The sequence below is a fragment of the Neomonachus schauinslandi genome, chromosome 6, assembly GCF_002201575.2.
Source record: "Neomonachus schauinslandi chromosome 6, ASM220157v2, whole genome shotgun sequence".
In the NCBI taxonomy this organism is placed as follows: Eukaryota; Metazoa; Chordata; class Mammalia; order Carnivora; family Phocidae; genus Neomonachus; species Neomonachus schauinslandi.
In genome coordinates this window covers 110725292-110744780 of record NC_058408.1, presented here as the reverse complement: position 1 = coordinate 110744780, position 19489 = coordinate 110725292, and the positions used below count along the sequence as shown (strand labels likewise).

Below are 19489 nucleotides of genomic sequence, written 5' to 3'. Positions count from 1 at the left end.
ATTGGTCTTTTTGATGGGGTCTTTGGGATCAGGGTAACGCTGGCCTCATAGAATGAGTTTGGAAGTTTTCCTTCCTTTTCTATTTTTTGGAACAGCTTCAGTAGAATAGGTATGACTTCTTCTTTAAATGTTTGGCAGAATTCACCTGGGAAGCCATCTGGCCCTGAACTCGTTTTTTGGGAGGTTTTTGATTACTGTCTCAATTTCCTTGCTGGTTATTGGTCTGTTCAGATTGTCTATTTTCTCCCTGTCTCAGTGTTGGTAGTTTAGAAGTATCCAGGAATGCATCCATTTCTTCCAGATTGCCTAGTTTGTTGGCATACAGCTGCTGGTAATAAGTTCTAATAATTGTCTCTATTTCCTTGGTATTAGTCATGATTTCTCCCCTTTCATTCATGATTTTATTAATTTGGGTCCTTTCTCTCTCTCTTTTTTTTTTTTTTGGTTAAGTCTGGCCAGAGGTTTATCGATCTTATTCTTTTAAAGAACCAGCTTCTAGTTTCGTTGATCTGTCCTACTGTTCTTCTGGTTTCTGTTTCATTGATTTCTGCTCTAATCTTCATTATTTCTCTTGTCCTGCTTGGTTTAGGCTTTATTTGCTGTTCTTTCTCCAGGTCCTTTAGGTGTAAGGTTAGCTTGTGCATTTGGGATTTTTCTAATTTTTTGAGAGAGGCTTGGATGGCTCTGTACTTCCCTCCAAGGACCGTCTTTGCAGTATCCCATAGGTTTTAAACCAATGTTTTCATTTTCATTGGTTTGCATGAATTGTTTAAGTTCCTTTTTAATTTCCTGGTTGACCCATTCATTCTTTAGCAGGATGCTCTTTAACCTCCAAGTGTTTGCATTCCTTCCAAATTTTTGATTGTGGTTGAGTTCCAGTTTCAAAGCATTGTGGCCTGAAAATATGCAGGGAATAATCTCAAATCTTATGGTATCAGTTGAGACCTGATTTGTTACCAGCATGTGATCTATTCTGGAGAAAGTTCCCTGTGCACTCAAGAAGAATGAGTATTCTGTTGTTTTAAGATGGAATGTTCTGTATATATCTACGAAGTCCATCTGGTCTAATGTGTCATTCAGAGCTCTTGTTTCTTTGTTGATCTTCTGATTAGATGATCTGTCGGTTGCTGGGAGTGGAGTATTGAAGTCTCCTGCTATCAATGTATTATTATCAATATGATTTTTTATTTTGGTTACTGGTTGGTTTATGTAATTGGCTGCTCCCATGTTGGAGGCATAGATATTTACAATTGCTAGATTTTCTTGTTGGAAAGACCCTTTAAGTATGATATAGTGCCCCTCTACATATCTTACTTACAGTCTTTGGTTTAAAATCTAATTTGTTATGAGGATTGCTACCCCAGCTTTCTTTTGAGGTCCACTGGTGTGGTAAATGGTTCTCCGTCCCCTCACTTTCAGTCTGGAGGGGTCTTTAGGTTCAAAACAAGTCTCTTGTAGACAGCATATGGATGGGTCCTGCTTTTTTATCCAACCTGAAACCCTGTTGCTTTTGATGGGAACATTCAGCTTGTTCACATTGAGAGTAACTATTGAAAGATATGAATTTAGTGCCATTGTACTGCCTGTAAAGTCCCTGTTTCTATAGATTGTCTCTGTTAATTTCTGGTCTATATTACTTTTGGCATCTTTCTTCTTTTATAGAACCCCCCTTAATATTTCTTGCAGGGCTGGCTTGGTGGTCACATATTCTTTCAGTTTCTGCCTGTCCTGAAAGCTCTTTATATCTCTGTCCGTTCTGAATGACAGCATTGCTGGATAAAGTGTTCTGCCTGCATGAATATGTCTTGCCAGCCCTTTCTGGCTTGCCAGGTCTCTGTGGATAGGTCTGATGTTATTCTGATGTTCCTCCCTCCATACGTAAGAAATCTCTTAACCCTAGCTGCTCTAAGGTTAGCTTCCTTGGCTCTAAGATTTGCAAGCTTCACTATTATATGTTGGGGTGTTGATCTATTTTTATTGATTTTGGGAGGGGTCCTCTCTGCCTCTTGCACAGGAATGCTTGTTTCCTTCTCCAGATTAGGGCAGTTCTCAGCTATGACTTGCTCAAATATACCTCCTAGTCCTCTCTCTCTACCCCCTCGGGGATCCCAATAATTCTGACACTGGAACATTTCATGGCATCACTGATCTCTCTAAGTCTATTTCATGGGCTAGGGATAGCTGCCTATCCCTATTTTCCTCAGCTTCCTTCCTTTCTATCAGCTTATCTTCTGGATCACTGATTCGATCTTCTGCCTCGTTTACCCAGAATGTTAGAGTACCAGTTTAGACTGCATCTCATTCATACCATTTTTAAGTTCGGCCTGATTAGATCTCATTTTTGCCCTTAGAGATTCTATACTGTCACTAATATTTTTTTCCAGCCTAGCTATTGACTTCATGATTGCTATCCTGAATTCTATCTCTGACCTCTTGTTTATATCTGTATCCATTAGTTCTCTGGCAAAGGACAATTGTCTCTGGTTCTTTTCTTTGTTGGGAGTTCCTCCTCCTAGTCATTCTGTCGAGGGATGGTTGAGCGAATGAACAGAGTCCAAAATATCTCAAGCAAAATGCACCCCAGAAAAAATCCAAAGTGGTCGAAAGCTACCAGAGATATGCAACCAAAGCCAAGATGATCCAAAACAAAACAAAAAGGGGGGGGGGGTAGGAGAGAGATTATAATCTCTCAGGGTGGACAAAGCAGAGTGATCTGCCTGTTCCTGATTGATTTTTGGTCTCTGTGTTAAAAGACACTATATCCCCAAATTGCAAAGAAATCAAAATATTATCTATATATATATATTCTTGATATGTATGTGTATATATATCAAGATAAAATTGAATAGAGTGAAAAACGGGCTAGTATGGGGCATAAATCTACAAAACATAGATGTGAAAAACATAAAAGTTAAAAAGCAACTTAAAAACATAAGTTGGGAAGAATCTATTTGAAACGAGAACAGGGTAAAAAAAAAAAAAAAAAGAAAAGAAACAAAAGAAGAAATGTAAAATTTTAGCCTGAAGTATAAACGAGTTGTGAGGGAACACATGGAGCTCCCTATATTATTTTCCCCTGTTGCTGGAGTTTTACAGTCCTGTGGGAAATTAAGCTTATCATTCACCTGTTCTTCCAGTCTGTCTTCTGGGAGAAGGGTCTGCTGCTCAGCTTCTTGGGCGTCTTTGCCTGGGTGGAGATGCCCCCCACCCCACCCCTTGTCAGGGGGATGGGCTTAATGTGAACTGGTCAGCTGTGTGGCTTTTGTTCCCTGGTGTCTTTCCACTTCTCTTTAGAGGGTCAGAGCATATATGGCTATGTGGGAATCTGTGGCCCAGAGCAAAAAGTAGTCATTTTTTTGCTTGTAGAGATCCAGATAAATCTTCTTACATCTCAGGCTGAATTTGCGTGCGTTCAGAGTGGTTTGATAGATATCCAGCTCACACTGTTCATGCCCACTGCAGCTCTCCCAGGGGAGTTACGGGGACCTGCGAGTGTCTCTGCACTTTGTGACTTTGCATTGCTAGTGACCGTGTGCTTTCACGTGCACCCTCTTTTGCAGCTCCCAGGTCATGCTGGGTGCTGCCCCAGTGTCCCTTCGGGGGTCACACCACCCTGAGAGCTGTTGTGCTGTTGTGGGTGCAAACTGTTTTATATCTCCCCTAGGATGTTAAACATCCCACACCTTCTAGTCCTTTTCAGGGTGGTCAGGCAGAGAGTGGTCTCCCTACCTTGACTCTCGGTTTATGCTGACCGGAGCTGAGAGACCCTTCTGGACTCACTGACCATAACCAGTCTCCCCTGTTCTGAGTCTCCTAGAATCCTGAGACCACAATCATCCACCTAGAATTCTGCCCTATTCATCCCCTGCCCTTTTCAGAAAGGGGTGTCTTTCACTAGAGCAGATTTCCAAGGGTCCTGATTTTTTGCACTGGTATTATATCACTTTCCGGTGGCCGGCTTATGGAGGTTCTCTCCCCCCTCCATTTATCTTCTGATATTTTCCCCGAAGATTCAAGGTTCCGTACCTCTTCCCTTGCAAAAAGTAGTCGTTTTTTTGCTTGTAGAGATCCAGATAAATCTTCTTACATCTCACGTTGAATTCGCATGTGTTTGGAATGGTTTGATAGATATCAAGCTAAATTCAAGGGACCAGATGAAACGAGGTCCCCTACCCTGCGACCAACTTGCCCCCCTCATCCCAAAATGTTCTGATTATATCTGTTAAATCCATCTGTCCCAGTGTGTCATTCAAGCCCCGTGCTATTACTGTATTACTATCAATTAGTTCCTTTATGTTTGTTATTAACTGTTTTATGTATTTGGGTGCTCCCATGTTGGGTGCATAAATATTTACTACTGTTATATCTTCTTGTTGGATTGTTCCCTCAATGAATATAGTGTCCTTCTTTATCTCTTGTTACAGTCTTTGTTTTAAAGTCTATTTTGTCTGATATAAGTACTGCTACCCCGACTTTCTTTTCACATCCATTTACATGATAAATGTTTCTCCATCCCTCACTTTCAATCTGCAGGTTTCTTTTGGTCTGAAATGTGTCTCATAGCAGCATATAAATGGGTCTTGTTTTTGTTATCCATTCTGTCACCCTAAGTCTTTTGATTGCCTTTAGTCCATTTACATTCAAAGTAAGTACTGATAGATATGAACTTATTGCCATTTTGTTACTTGTTTTGTGGTTGTTTTATATTCTTCTCTGATCTTTTCTTTTCTTGCTCTCTTTCACAGTTTGCTGGCTTTCTTTAGTGATATACTTAGATTCCTTTCTCTTTATTTTTTGCGTATCTCTTACTGGGTTTCGATGTGTGGCTACCATTATGTTTGTATGTAACATCTGCATATAGCAGTCTATATTAAGTTAATGGTTACTTAAGTTTTAACCCTTTCTTTACTCTTCTCCTCTCCACATTTTAGGTACATGGTGTTATATTTTACATCCTTTAATTTTGTGAATCCCTTGACTGATTTTTACAGATACACTTATTTTTACTACTTTTATGTGTCCTACTTCTCTTACTCTTACTTATAGTCTGTCCTTTCCACTCAGAGAGTCCCCTATAACATTTCTTGTAGGGTTGGTTTAATGGTCAATAACTCTTTTAGCTTTTGCTTTTCTGAAAAATTCATCATCTTACTTTCTATTCTGAACAACAGTCTTGCTGGATAGAGTATTCTTGGCTGCAGATTTTTCCTTTCAGAACTTTGAATATATCATGCCACTCCCTTCTGGCCTGAAGTTTCTGCTGAAAAATCTGCAGATAGCCTTAGGGGGTCTCTTTTTTTCTCTTGCTGCTTTTAAAATTTTCTCTTTATTACTACTTTTTGCCATTTTAATTACTGTGTCTTGATGTGGACCTCCTTGGGTTAATTTTGTTCAGGGATCTCCATACTTCCTGGATCTGGATGTCTGTTTCCTTCCCCAGATTAGGGAACTTTTCAGCTATTACTTCTTCAAGTACATTTTCTGCCTCCTTTACTCTCTCTTCTTCTAGGATCCCTATAATATTATGCTTGATGGGAGTCTGTGAGTTCCCTAAGTTCATTCTCATTTTGCATAATTTTTTTTCTCTCACCTGCTCAGCTTGATTACCTTCCATTACTCTGTCTTCCAGGCCACTAATTTATTCTTCTACTTCCTCTAGCCTGCTATTTATTCCATCTAGTTGTATTTTTAATTTCATTTGTTGTGTTCTTTATCTCTGATTGGTTCTTTTTCATCTCTTTGTTAAGGATCTCACTGATGTCTTCCACTCTTTACTCAAATCTGGTGAGTGTCTTTATCATCATTACTTTAAATTCTTTATCAGGCATATTACTTCTGTTTCCCTTAGAAATCTCTTACTGTGGTTCAGTCCTGTTCTTTCATTTGGGACATATTTCTCTGTCTCCTCATTTTGTCTAACTTTCTGAATCTGTTTCTTCATGTCAGGAAAGTCAACTATGTCTTCTGCTCTTGAAAAGTAGAGCCTGTATGAAGAAGAGGTCCTATAGTACCCTGCAGTGCAGTGTCCCCTGTTCCCCAAGCATTTCAAGGGTGAGGGTTCTCCTATGTGTGTTGTGTGTGTCCTGCTATTGTGTCCTGGTCACTTTTTCTTTTAGTCCAGTTGTTTGCAGAAGTTCTCTTTGCCTGTGTGGGCATTGTTTGGTCTCTGTTAAAATTGGTCTCAATTTTAACACCTTGGGCTTCCAAAGGGCCTGCTGCCAATGGGTCTGCTGCCAACCCAGCCTTGCAAAATGCCTGGGTCAGGTGACAGTGTTGGCAAGGTTTGTACAGGTCTTCTGGGGGAGGGAATCTGCAGTATTGTGGACTGAGGCAAATATGACTCAGAAGGGCAGATCCCCCAAAGCACGAGGGGTTGGGCAGGACTTGGTGTTACCAAGTTAAGTAGTGAATGTCAGTACTTGGCTAGTTCACACAGGTGGCCATGTGTTTATGCTGGGGGGTGGAGGAGGCAGATGGTGCCTGCCGTCTCCTTTGTTCCTGTAGAAATCCCTCAGCAATCCCTGCCCCTCTGGGACATGCTCCAAAATAAGTAAACTGCTCTCCCTTATGTATGTCCCAGGTGTTTTTCAAACTGCTGCTTCTATACTGTATCTCCGTGGGTTGTCATGCTGTCTCTTTAAGGGCAGGGATTCAACTTCCTCTCATCCTTCAGACTCTCTCAGATCCAAGCTCACTGATTTTTAAAATTCTAGGCTTTATGTCCCCCTGTTTTAAGAACTCATGAAATTCAGCCCCTCTTGCTTTCAAAGCCAAATGTTATGGGGATTCATCTTCCCCACGCAGGTGTCCCAGTATGATAGTCTGTTTCTCTCCATCTCTGTTCCTGGGGCTCCCTCCCCTCTGCAGATGGCTGCAGTCTGTTTCATTCCCAGCCACATCTCCACTCTTCCTACCCTCTTCAATGTGGCTTCCTCTCTACCTTTAGTTATGGAGGTTGTTCTGCCTATCTTCAGGTCATTTTCTGGGTTATTTACACCGATGGGAGTGTTTTCTAGTTGTATCTGTAGGATGAGCTGAGTTTAGGGTCCTCTTGCTCCGCCATCTTCCCAGCTTCCAAAACCTTCACATTTTTGATAAGAAAAGCACTGGAGAGTGGTGAACCTGCCAATGTCATTCAGCTAATTAATACTGAAGGCAAACAAAGTCCCCTATCCATATCTTTTTAAGTCATTTTGATTTGAACAAGTGACTTTCCTGGAGTTCCATTACTAAACTAAAGATAGGTGATGAGCTCTTCCAAAATAAATATGATTTCTAGGTTTAATATAGCAACATAACATAGGAGCAATGTCCACAACAGCCAAACTGTGGAAGGAGCTGAGATGCCCTTCAACAGATGAATGGATAAAGAAGATGTGGTATATAAATACAGTGGAATACCATTCAGCCATCAGAAACGATGAATACCCACCATTTGCAAAGACATGGATGGAACGGGAGGAGATTATGCTAAGTGAAGTAAGTCAAGCAGAGAAAGACAATTATCATATGGTTTCATTTATATGTGGAACATAAGCAATAGCACGGAGGACCATAGGGGAAGGGAAGGAAATCTGAAAGGGGAGAAATCAGAGAGGGAGATGACCCATGAGAGACTCTGGACTCCAGAAACAAACTGAAGGTTTCAGAGGGGAGATGGGTGGGGGCAGGGGTAACAGGGTGATGGGTATTAAGGAGGGCATGTGCTGTAATGAGCACTGGGTGTTATATGTAACTCATGAGTCACTGAACACTACATCAAAAACTAATGATGTACTATATAGTGGCTAACTGAACATAATTAAAAAAAAAAAACAAAAAAATGAACATAGCAAATATAGAGAACTTCAAAGCATCTTTTGCTGAAAAGTAATGTTTTCACTTTTTTTCTGTTTTCTTTCTTTAGGATTCTCTTAGATATTTCTAAGATCTTTCTAAAAGTTATTTGCAAGGTAAGATATTGTTCAGGACAACTGGGCCAGTCTCTTCAATAAGTCAGTATAGCAGGAACAAAAAAGAATGGTTCTACATGAAAAGAGACTTAAGAGATGTAACTAGATGTAATGTACAAAGGCACAGGATATTTTTGAAACTAGGGAAATCAGAAGATGGACTGCATATTAGAAGACATTAAGGATTTACTATTAGTTGGTTAAGATGGTAGTATTTCAGCTATAAGCTGTTCTTATTTTTTAAAGAAACACATTAAGACTAACAGAACACTATTAAAACTTCTCAGCATAAAAAGCTTTACCTTTTCATTCCTTATTAATCATGTATCAATATATAGTGACTTCTTTTCATAATTTTTTCTGTCTTAAATTTATTTTTCTATTGCAACCCCAGCTTTTTTGATGAGAATAATTTCATTCTGTCTCACCCAACCTTTTATGTTCAGCATTATTGTACCATTTTACTTGATCTAAATTTCTCTTATATACAAAGAAAATTAATGGATTTTGCATTAAATCCTCAATGAAACTAAGGGAGGTAAGACCATTTTCATTTACTGCTGTATTTATTACATTTGATCTAATTTCTGTCACCTTAGTTCTGCTGTTTTTAGATATCCTTGGTATTTTTCTATTTTCTATGTCTTTTTTAAATTTTATCTTTTGCAAGATACATTATTCTAACCTAATAGTTATCTTAAAGCATTTCATAAACATTTTATAATTTATGTAAGTATATCAAAATAATTTTAAAAATAATTTTAATATCCATTTGCAGAAGATTAAAACTTCAGTACGACTTCTTCAGGATACTCATTTCCTTCCTCAAACCTGTATTTTACTTAATGTAAACATTTTCAAGAATTTAATAGTAATTTAAAATTTTAAAAACTAAAAACTTTCAATTTCAAGAAAATAAAAATGTATAAATTTAAAAAGTCCAACATTCAAATGATATATAATTACATAAGATGCAATAAATTTCCTCCCATTACTAAGTTTCTCTCATCTAGCCTACCTAAAAATGGTCTTCTTTCCTTTTTTTTTGTTTAAGATTTTATTTATTTGACAGAGAAGAAGAGAGAGAGAGAGCACGCACACAAGCAGGGGGAGCAGCAAGCAGAAGGAGAAGCAGGCTCCTCACCAAGCAGGGTCCTGGGATCGTCATGACCTGAGCCAAAAGCAGACGCTTAACCCAGGCGCCCCCAAAATGGTTTTCATTTCACTCTTCATTCATTTTAATCTTTACCTCCTAATTTTTTTTCTAAACATTTTATTTATTTGAGAGAGAGAGAGAGAGAAGCATGAGCTAGAGGGAAGGGCAGAGGGAGAGGGAGAAGCAGACTCCCTCCTGAGCAGGGAGCCCTATGCGGGGCTTGATCCCAGGACCCTGAGTTCATGATCTGAGCCAAAGGCAGACACTTAACTGACTGAGTCACCCAGGTGCCCCCTTTACCTCCTAATTCTTGAGTTATTTTTAAATCTCTCCCTCAAGTATTTGGAATGCATTATTTTTAAAAAATGCAATTTTACAAAGATAACTGGATGGAAGGTCTGAAAATTTACCTTGGTATATGAATAAAAATTTGTTTAGATATAAAATATGAGGGCATAACCTTTTTCTGAAGTGCACTACTTATGCTCTGTAATATATTTTTCCAAAATCTGAAGCTTACTTAATATCCTAATGCTGTTTTTCTTCTCCCTGCAAACTGGCTAGGTTTTTATCTATAGTTTTGAAATACAAACATTAGGTCTTATTATTTTCCTTTTTAGTTTTATATTTGGTAGGCCCTCAATTTGCAATATTCATTCATTCATTTTTCAGATTTTTAAGTTTTCTTCATACTCTTAAAACATAACATCTAACTGGCCTTATTATTTATTCATGAATTGGATCTCTGTGATCTGACCTCAGTGGCTCAGAGTTCAGTATATTATATCCTTTATATTATAAGTGATATTAATATTTTATATTACTAAAAGCTTTGCTATACCAAAATATGCTTTTGACTTCCAACAAAGATTTTCCCTGGCCTGTTGTCATTTTTATGCCATTATGTTGTTATCCTGGCCTTCTAGATTTTATGAACTGAATTATAATTACATTTAAGACAGTGTACATATTGTTTTATATGAGACTAACATTTGAAATTGTAACAATTATAAAATTACAAAGATCCAAACATGACTCTGAGGGATCACTCAATATCATCCATGGAAAGAAACATTTTCTTGACTACTGTTCACTCTGACAGTCTTACTTACAGAAACTTAACCCTAAAATCCAGTTTAATTTCTGCTCTCAGAAAGAAAAAAAATACTGCTCTCAACTCACCAGTTCATTTCTTTAACATATATGAAGAAAGACATTTACCCTTCATCAAATAACATGAACGATAAGTTGGTGAATTTCAGAACCTCCAAATAAAGGCCACTGAAAATGGACTGATGAAGACTTTCTTTACACTTTGAATACTTAATATTTAGACAAAACTTTCTTAATATTTAGATTGAAGTAAATCACATACTTTCAGAGTGCATATAATCTAAATATAATACAAGAGTGCAACTTCGAGAGCCAAAAATAAAGTCAAATTTCAGTTCTGGCCAGACTTCTATAAAAAACAAACACATATATTGTGTAGTTTGAAAAGCCTCTACTTTATGTACTATACTATAATACTTACAAGCTGATGTTCTAATAGTTGAATTTTTTCATCTTTTTTCTTTATTTCCTCTTTAAGTTGTTTTATTTCATTTAATAAATCTTCATTCTGAAATATTTAAAAAATTAGCAAGCATTAAATCAACTATGAAGACTGAATAATGAATGGTTTTTGTTAAGGGGAAATTAAAGGGAAAACTCTTCTTAAAAATGCCAGCTATTAACCTATACACAAACAAAACGAACAAAAACCCATTTTGGTCTTCTAAGAATTCATAGTGTAGGGGTGCCTGGGTGGCTCAGTCGGTTAAGGGTCTCACTTCAGCTCAGGTCATGCTCTTAGGATCCTGGAATTGAGCCCCACGTGGGGCTCCATGCTCAGTGGGAAGTCTGCTTGTCCCTCTTCCTCTGCCCCTCACCCCATTCATGCTCTCTCTGTTTCTATCTCAAATAAATAAATAAAATCTTTATTTATTATTTTTTAAAGATTTATTTATTTGACAGAGAAAGACACAGCGAGAGAGGGAACACAAGCAGGGGTAGTGGGAGAGGGAGAAGCAGGGAGCCCGACGCAGGGCTTGATCCCAGGGCCCTGGGATCATGACCTGAGCTGAAGGCAGATGCTTAATTACTGAGCCACCCAGGCGCCCCATAAATAAAATCTTTAAAAAAAAAGAATTCATAGTGTAATGGAGACCAACATGTGAAAAATGAACAATAACAGCAACACAGCTAACATTAAGTACTTTTTAGGTGCTAAGAATGAAGTACTTTTAGATATCTAAGCATTTGATCCTGAGTATGACCCTGAGACCCTGAGGTAGATACTATTATCCCCCCTTTGCAGATAAGGAAACAGGGACATAGGCCAATAGTAAAATAAATTACATATAAAACAGTAACTTCAGGTAGATTTAAAGAGATGTATGAGAGTTGCCTATCAAGAACAATGCAGGGCACAACAAACAGAAGAACAGCATAATTAAAGGCACAGAGTCATTTCACAGCTGGTTCAGAAATCAGCAGAAAGATAAATATTCATGGCAGGGTAACAAGAAGATTCTTTTTTTCATGAACCACTTTCCTGAGAACTGCCTGTCAATTTAGTCTATAAGAAATTCCTAATAGTATTAAATGGAAACCTACTGTCAAGCTTATTAAGCAGGAATCCAGTTACATTTCGAAGTGTAAAGTATCATTACCTTATAGTTAGTTCACTGTGTTTACTACTATTCAATTATCCAGAAATATATACTGAGGAAACAGTATAAGCAAGGAAATAAAAATATATATACGTGAATGATATATCTTTCTAGAGAGAAAAATATGTAAGCAAATAATTATAATATGTTGTTACTGAGCAAAGTATGGCATCTCTTGCAGATACATTGGGAACAAACAAAATATTGCAGTCTCTTTAACAAGAGATCAGAAACAGACATTTTACAAAGGCTTTAACAATATATATAAGCATCACAAAAATGGGGAAGAAAAGATTTTTGTAATGCTGTTATGTATACTGCAATTGAACAAGACTGTTTATTATATATAAAAAATGATTTCCAGTTGAATTTAAAAGAGTTTAATTTTTTTAATCATAAATCAAGACCAAAAAAAGAGAGAATCGGATTGCAGATCGTGAAGGATACACTTTTAAGCTATGTGGCAAATGAAGCTATTAAGAAATGATAAGTATATTTGACTATATAAAATTTTAAAGTATGTATACAATTATCATTGAAGTTAAAAGCTGGTGAAAACCTATCCAATTATGACAAAGGATTTATACTCAAGTATATTAAGAGCCTGTTCAAACATACAGATCATTTTCTAGGCCCCAACACAAATAAACCAGTTCTTACAAATATACAGATAACTGGTAAAATGTTCTATATGACTTGTTGAAGAAATACAAATTCAAGTATTAAGGTATTATTTTATAGGTATTAAGTTGGGGGGAGAAATATTCAATGTGATTAACAAAATTGCAGGAAAAAATGGTACATTATCAGACATCAAAACTGGCCTTTCTGGACAAACATATGGCTGTACATAGAAGAGTCATAAAAATGCTTGCACTCTGCTTCAGTCGTCCCACTCCTGGAAACTATGCCAAAGAAACAATGTGAGTTTTAGATATACTATTAGAGGTACCTGTGGGAGGGGCACAGTGGAAATGTCCAGTAGGCAAGTGGATCACCAAGTATGAAAGAGATAAATTTATAATTGTCCAAAAAGGGGGCAACTGAAATAAAATGTAGCAATTTGATGAAATACTATGTAGCCATCATTCAGTCACTGCTAGGTCCTGCCAGTGTTGGAAGAAACCGACCTGAAAATGAAATCCAAATACAATGTGATAACGTATTAATGACCAACATGTACATAATACTTAACTTTATTTATGACAGGCACTGCTCTAAGGATTTTACACATAAAGATGGGCAAAAACATATCAGGAAATGGATAACTCCAGGGAAGTTTTAAAGGATGAGTAAAAAGTTCTGAAGACACCGAAGTGTGTCAGGCTTTGAATTTTGGAGTAAGAGAGTCTCAGGATCATACAACAATACAGAGACGAAGGCAAGCATAGCATATTTGGAGAATTACAAGCAGTGATGTTGTCGCACAAAGGCTATAGTGAACAGTGGGTACCAATGTGGTTAGTAAACTAGGCAAGGGCTAAATCATAGAGGGCCATGAACATCAAGCATGGCCTAATAAGCCAGGGGAGTGACAGTGCATTTGAGATGTCTTTGACAGCTGTTTAGACAACAAACTTGACAACAACAACAAAATTAGACTAGGGAACTTGTTACCAAGATGTTGTAATACTTCAGATGACAGTAGGAGCCTGACCCAAGAGAGTGATAATAGGGAGAAAAAGGAAGAGCAGGAATGAAAATTAGGAGATACTGGTGATTGTCTCCATGTGAAAGAGCACAAGGGGCAGTCAAGAGTGATTACCTATATTTCTAGCTTGGGTGATATGGTGATTAGTTGTGCCACCAAAAGATATGGAGAATAAAAGAGGAGAAATACATCCAAAGAGGAATATTTGTGAGTTTCAGATATACTATTAGAGGTACCTGTGGGAGGGACACAGTGGAAATGTACAGTAGGCAAGTGGATCACCAAGTATGAAAGAGAAATTATATATGTTATCAACACATATGTCATATATGAAATCACAACAGTAAAAAGTTCAAAGAGAAATGGACAAAATATATAAATCTCTATTCTAAAGAAGAGAAGGAACCTACGAAGGAAATGGGAATATGGAAAAATGTTGAGGAGTGTAAGGAATTTGAGAGAGAAGTGACAGAAAAATAAAGGATAAACCTTTTAAGACAACAGTCACACCAAATGTTTATAGCATTAAAACAAGTAGCTGCTTTCATCTTTCCAGGCTTCCATGTTAACTGGAAAAAGGTTTAAGGAGAGTCAAGGAAAAGTTTATTTGGTTTACTGAATTTACGATACAGAAATTTATAAACTGAGAATGAAGAGAAAGTAGAGAAAGCACAGAGAAGAGAGATGAGAGAGGAGGAGCTAGTTAGGTCCTTAACAGCAGCGGAAGATAGTCAAGAACCTAACAAAGGATGGTCTTCCACAGCATAGTGGCCATTTTTGTCCTATAACTGGAACAAAGTGAATGAGAATGATAACAGACATAGGTAAGTCAGAAGGCAGAAAGGAAGGTAGCAGATCTTGCTTGATGAACACAAGGCCACCTACAGAAACTGAGAAGAGTGGCTAAGAATGAGGCTTGAAGAGAGTGGTCAATGTTGAGACTAGCTCATCAGGGGAATGGGAGAGGGAGCTGTCCTGAGATAAAAGACAGATTAGAGATATGGCAGGTCCAGTGGAGATTTTAGACCCTAAATTTGCAATGACACAAGTCACCATATTTGTATGCTAAACCATCTTGGATGAACAGGGGACATAACTGGGAATTTGATGATCAAAGTGCAAGAAAGTACAGTGTACTGGAAACAGTATCTCACCTTGGAAAAGAAGGAAGACTAGGAACTACCTGCTTGGAAGGAAATGGAATAGGGACAAGAAATAAATACCATGTAACAATATATTTATCATGTAACATTAAATATATAGACAAACTGGAAAGGAACACAGAAAAAAATAGACACTAGTTGTGTAAAAAAGTTGGAATTAAATTTTTTCTTTAAAAATTATTTCTTTATTTGTAAAAGTTTTTCACAAAAAAGAATGCAGGAAAAGTCAACTTTACTTTAAAAATGTCAGTCACAAAACTTAAAATTGAGAGATGATCAGAGACCATCTAAGTCAATGGTTCTCAACTGGTGTATACGTAAAGGTTTTTTAAAAAAAAGGAGATGTCCTACTGCAGACCTGCTGATTTGGAATACTATACATACCCACAATAGGATGGAAGCACAGAGATGGGAAGAGATTTGTGCAAAAACAGGTAAGATAACATGTTGAAAAACCAAGACTAGATAACCAGATGTGACCATTAATCCTATATTCTTTTGATTTTGGTTGTTTTATATACAGTCTTGTTGCCAGTAAGTCACCCTACATCCTACGAGAAAATTATGCTTTTCTGACCTCTAATAACAGCTGTTGGCTACTTGACTTGATTTGGAAGTGAAATACGCAACATGCAAACAGAATCCACACATGGTTCTGCCAATGCTCTTTTCCCTCAGGTACAAAGACATGTCCCAGGATAGGGGCTGATCCTTCAGCTTGGGTCCCAGAATGAAGAAGAAGCATAGAGTCCCAGCTGATATCTAGTCAATATGTAACATATAGAAAAATAACAAGTGAGAAATACATTCTTGTCATTGTAAGCCACCAGTATTTCAAGATTATTTGTTGACTAGCAAACCCTGAAAATAGAATGTAAAAGAAAAAAATAATTTTACTTGGAAACATTAAACAAAGAATGCTTTAGTGTGCTTAAGAAATAGTACTTCAGAGGGGCGCCTGGGTGGCTCAGTCGGTTAAGTGTCTGCCTTCAGCTCAGGTCATGATCCCAGGGTCCTGGGATCGAGCCCCGCGTCGGGCTCCCTGCTCGGCGGGAAGCCTGCTTCTCCCTCTCCCACTCCCCCTGCTTGTGTTCCCTCTCTCGCTGTGTCTCTCTCTGTCAAATAAATAAATAAAATCTTTAAAAAAAAAAAAAAAGAAAAGAAAAAGAAATAGTACTTCAGAAATAACTGCAAAAGAAAAGAGCTTTCTTTTTTTTTTTAAAAGATTTATTTATTTATTTGAGAGAGAGGGGGAGAGATTGAGAGGAGTGGGGGAGGGGCAGAGGGAGAAGCAGACTCCCTGCAGAGCAGGAAGCCAAACGCAGGACTCGATCCCAGGACCCTGCGATCATGACCTGAGCTGAAGGCAGACGCTTAACTGACTGAGCCACCCAGGTACCCAGGAAAAAGTTTTTTTCAACTAAAAATGAAAATTATAAAAAATATACTTTCAAAAACTAAAATGCATCCGTTTTCTATAATTATACTTTTAAACATGAAAAAAGATAAATTAATTTCATTTTCTGTATATTTCAATGTTGTGATTATGAGGAGTACCTGTTAATCATTTTAATTGGTAGTTATATTTTAAAAACTGCTATTCATAATTATTGAAAAGAATTTAAAAATTTAATAATTTCTTGATTTTTTTAAGAAAAAGAATCCTGCACCAGTAATAGACAAATAATTATCCAAATTATAAAATAAATTCAAATTAAAGTACCACCGTGATATCATTTTAACTTAGTAAGGTAGCAAAAGTTAAAAACAGACCTGATTAAAACTCAACACAGCAAAGCTTCAGGTTTTAACACATTTATTATTAAATGTTTTGTTACTGCTTTATAATTATAGTAATAAAAAAGAATTTTGAAAAATTTAGCATGACTCCTAGTCATACCTTATATATTTGATCACCATCTTCTGGTTCTGGACTGGATGGCAAAGAGAGTTGAATATCATGCAATGAACCACTTCCATCATGCTGTCAGAAGAGAAGGAAAACATGAGATTAATACAGTATCTGCAGACACTCATTTCAACCTGAATTCACCCCAACCAAATGCTAGCATGGCAAAGAACAAACAGGAAATAAGATTTCAGAAATCTTTTCATCCCTATGCACAGGTAGAATAAAATGTGGAAGAGAGAAAAAGAGAGCTAGGGCAAGAATAATTTGTGGAAATAAATAAGATACTACATGAGTGGATGAAGCAAAAAGCCACTGAAAGTTTTAGAGTGGGAAAAGGAATATGGAAAATTTCCTAGAAAATTTGAAGATTAACTCACCTACAAAAAATACAAAATGAAAGTCAAATTAAATCTGCTTTAGTTTAGATATAGTTTTTTGAGTATTTTTTCTTCTTAGTCAGAAACAATAACCCAACAAGGCGTGGCCACAAAAATCATTTGATTAAAAATACTAGACAGGGGTATACATATTGTGTGTATACCCCTTCATATTTATATGAAGGCTGAGAGCAGGAAAAACTAATTTATTGTGCTAGAAATCAGAACAGGGGTTGACTCAGGGGAAAGGGGCTACTGACTGGGAAAGAGCATTAGCAAATCTACTAGGATGCTGGAAATGTCTTGACTGTATGGTGGTTATGTGGGTAAGTACATATGAAAAGTTCAAGTTGTACACTTAAGACTGGTATATCTTAAGCACCTTACTGGGATGTATGCTACACTTCAACAGAAGTTGAAAAAATTAAACTCTCATCCTTAAATGCCATAACGAAAATGACAAGATAAGAATTAAGGCCTACCCCTTGCTGAACTGGTTAGGAACAACCAACTAAGAAACAGCATGTTAAATAACTCACAGACAACTTTGAGAAAGATGAACCAGTAAAGAATATGCCTGGGATGATGGTGAGGGACTGAGCCCCTGACCAAGGCAGCACAAGTGTGGCTGGACACCTGGTTTGTTCAGATGGTACCTAGCTGCCTTGGGACACCCACTCAATCAACAACCTTCAAGAGTGCTACTACCATCATAATCTTCCTCAGACATATCTGTCCTGAGGAAGTCTAGGCCATAGATGTGTCCTGTATTAAAAGAAGAATGTTAAAGTAGAAGACATAGCATGTAGGTCATTTTCTTCTCTATTTACTATACTATACACCCACTGAGTCAGAATCTCTAGGTATGGGGTCTACAAATGTGTATTTAGTAAAGTTCAATAGGTAATATTGATTGACAGCAAAAAATAAGCATTTGTCAAATTTCTACAATAAATAAATTATATTTTTTGGAGATTAAGAATTTGACCTGAGAGTGAAGGCAATGTCCTAATGAATAACTAAATGTCTTTAGAATGCCACGTTAAATGTTTAAAATAAAAAAGAAAGAAATTTTACAAGATTCATCTCAGTAAAAGTTCATCTCTGCTGTAAATACCTTGACATATAAAAACAGTCCTACATATAACTATATATTTGAGAAAAGAGGAGCTGTAAAATCTGGCTTATTTTCAAACATCTCCGTTATCATCTTCCTGCCCACTACAAAGCAGGAACCCCAAAGTATGGGACACAACACAAGTATACACCACTTTTGTCTTGCACATGGTCATAGCTGTGGAAAGTAAGTAGCAGAACAGGAAAAATAAAACATCAGCTTTCAGGGTGAAGGAACAAAAAGGGGATCCCCAGGTAAAGAGAAAATATCAGGGAGACCATGAAGTACCAGCTCAGGAAAGTCACTCCAGAAAGCTGTATGTAACTTTCTAGGCTCACCCCTCAGCAGCACTTTGGCTTCAATCTGATCCTAAACAGCATATCAAAGACTTTGAGAAATAAACTAAGACCATCGCCCAGACCTAATCTAGCCTCTGAAAGATGTATACTAAGAACAGATCTGACAAGCATGGCAAAGGCTTTGAAATAGAACTGACATTACAACCACAATCCAAAGGTAGCTGGCTAGTTGTAAATTATAGCCTGAATCCAACCAGAGTGTTTACCTGCTTTAAAATTAAAACCAAAACCAAAACCAAAAACCCCAAAAATCCCACAGTATTCTCCGTATCATTTAAACAAAATTAAGTGTCTCATAACAAAACATGCAAAGATCTAAGATACAATCCAAAACTACTCAACCTACAAACAACAAGGAAAATCTCAACCCACACAGGAAAAGACAATCAACAAACACCAATGCCACAACAAGACAGAGGTTGGAATTAATTGAAAGAGATTTTAAAAGGGCTATTATAAAAATTCTCTAAAAGTAAAAGAGAACTCCTGAAGGGGATAGAAAAGAGAAAGTCTCAGCGAAGAAACAGAATATATAAAGTGGAAACACATGCAAACTTTTTTAAAACTGAAAAGATTCAATAGCCAAATTTTAAAATGCACTAGCAGGACTGAATACCAGCACTTGAGATGACAGACTGAACTTGAGGACAGATCAACAGAAATCATGCAATCTGAGCCATGAAAAGAAAAAAGACCGGGGGAAAAAAAACAGAGCCTGCTGAGGGAGCTATGGGACAAAAATGAATTAAACCATTAAAGTCACAGAAGGAAGGGTGGAGGGCAGAAAAAAATGTTTGAAGAAATAATGGATATATACACCTCAAACTTGGTGAAAGACATAAATCTACATATTTGAGAATCTCAATTTAAAAGACTAGAAAACACAAAGCATGCTCTCTGAACATAAGGGAATTTAACTAGAAATCTTCAAACTCTTGGAAAGTAAACAACAAACTTCTAAATCATCCATAGGTCAAAGAAGAAACCTGAAGGCAAATAAGGAATTATTTTGATTTGAAGGAAAATGAAGATACCACATTATCAAAAATTGTGGAATTCAAATAAGGCAATGCTTAGAGGGAAAATTA

General features: G+C 37.1%; 1 protein-coding gene across 5 annotated transcripts in view; it reads right to left on the bottom strand.

Annotated features, from left to right (window-relative positions):
* CCSER2 (coiled-coil serine rich protein 2) overlaps positions 1-19489 on the bottom strand; it is a 154696-nt gene that overhangs the window by 41482 nt on the left and 93725 nt on the right. For all 5 annotated transcript variants that reach the window (XM_021699581.1, XM_021699584.2, XM_044916512.1 and 2 more), the window contains 2 exons: positions 16537-16620; positions 10643-10729 (listed from right to left, as the gene is read on the bottom strand). In XM_021699581.1, coding sequence (XP_021555256.1) covers positions 10643-10729; positions 16537-16620 — 171 coding nt within the window. The remainder of the gene's footprint in view (positions 1-10642; positions 10730-16536; positions 16621-19489) is intronic.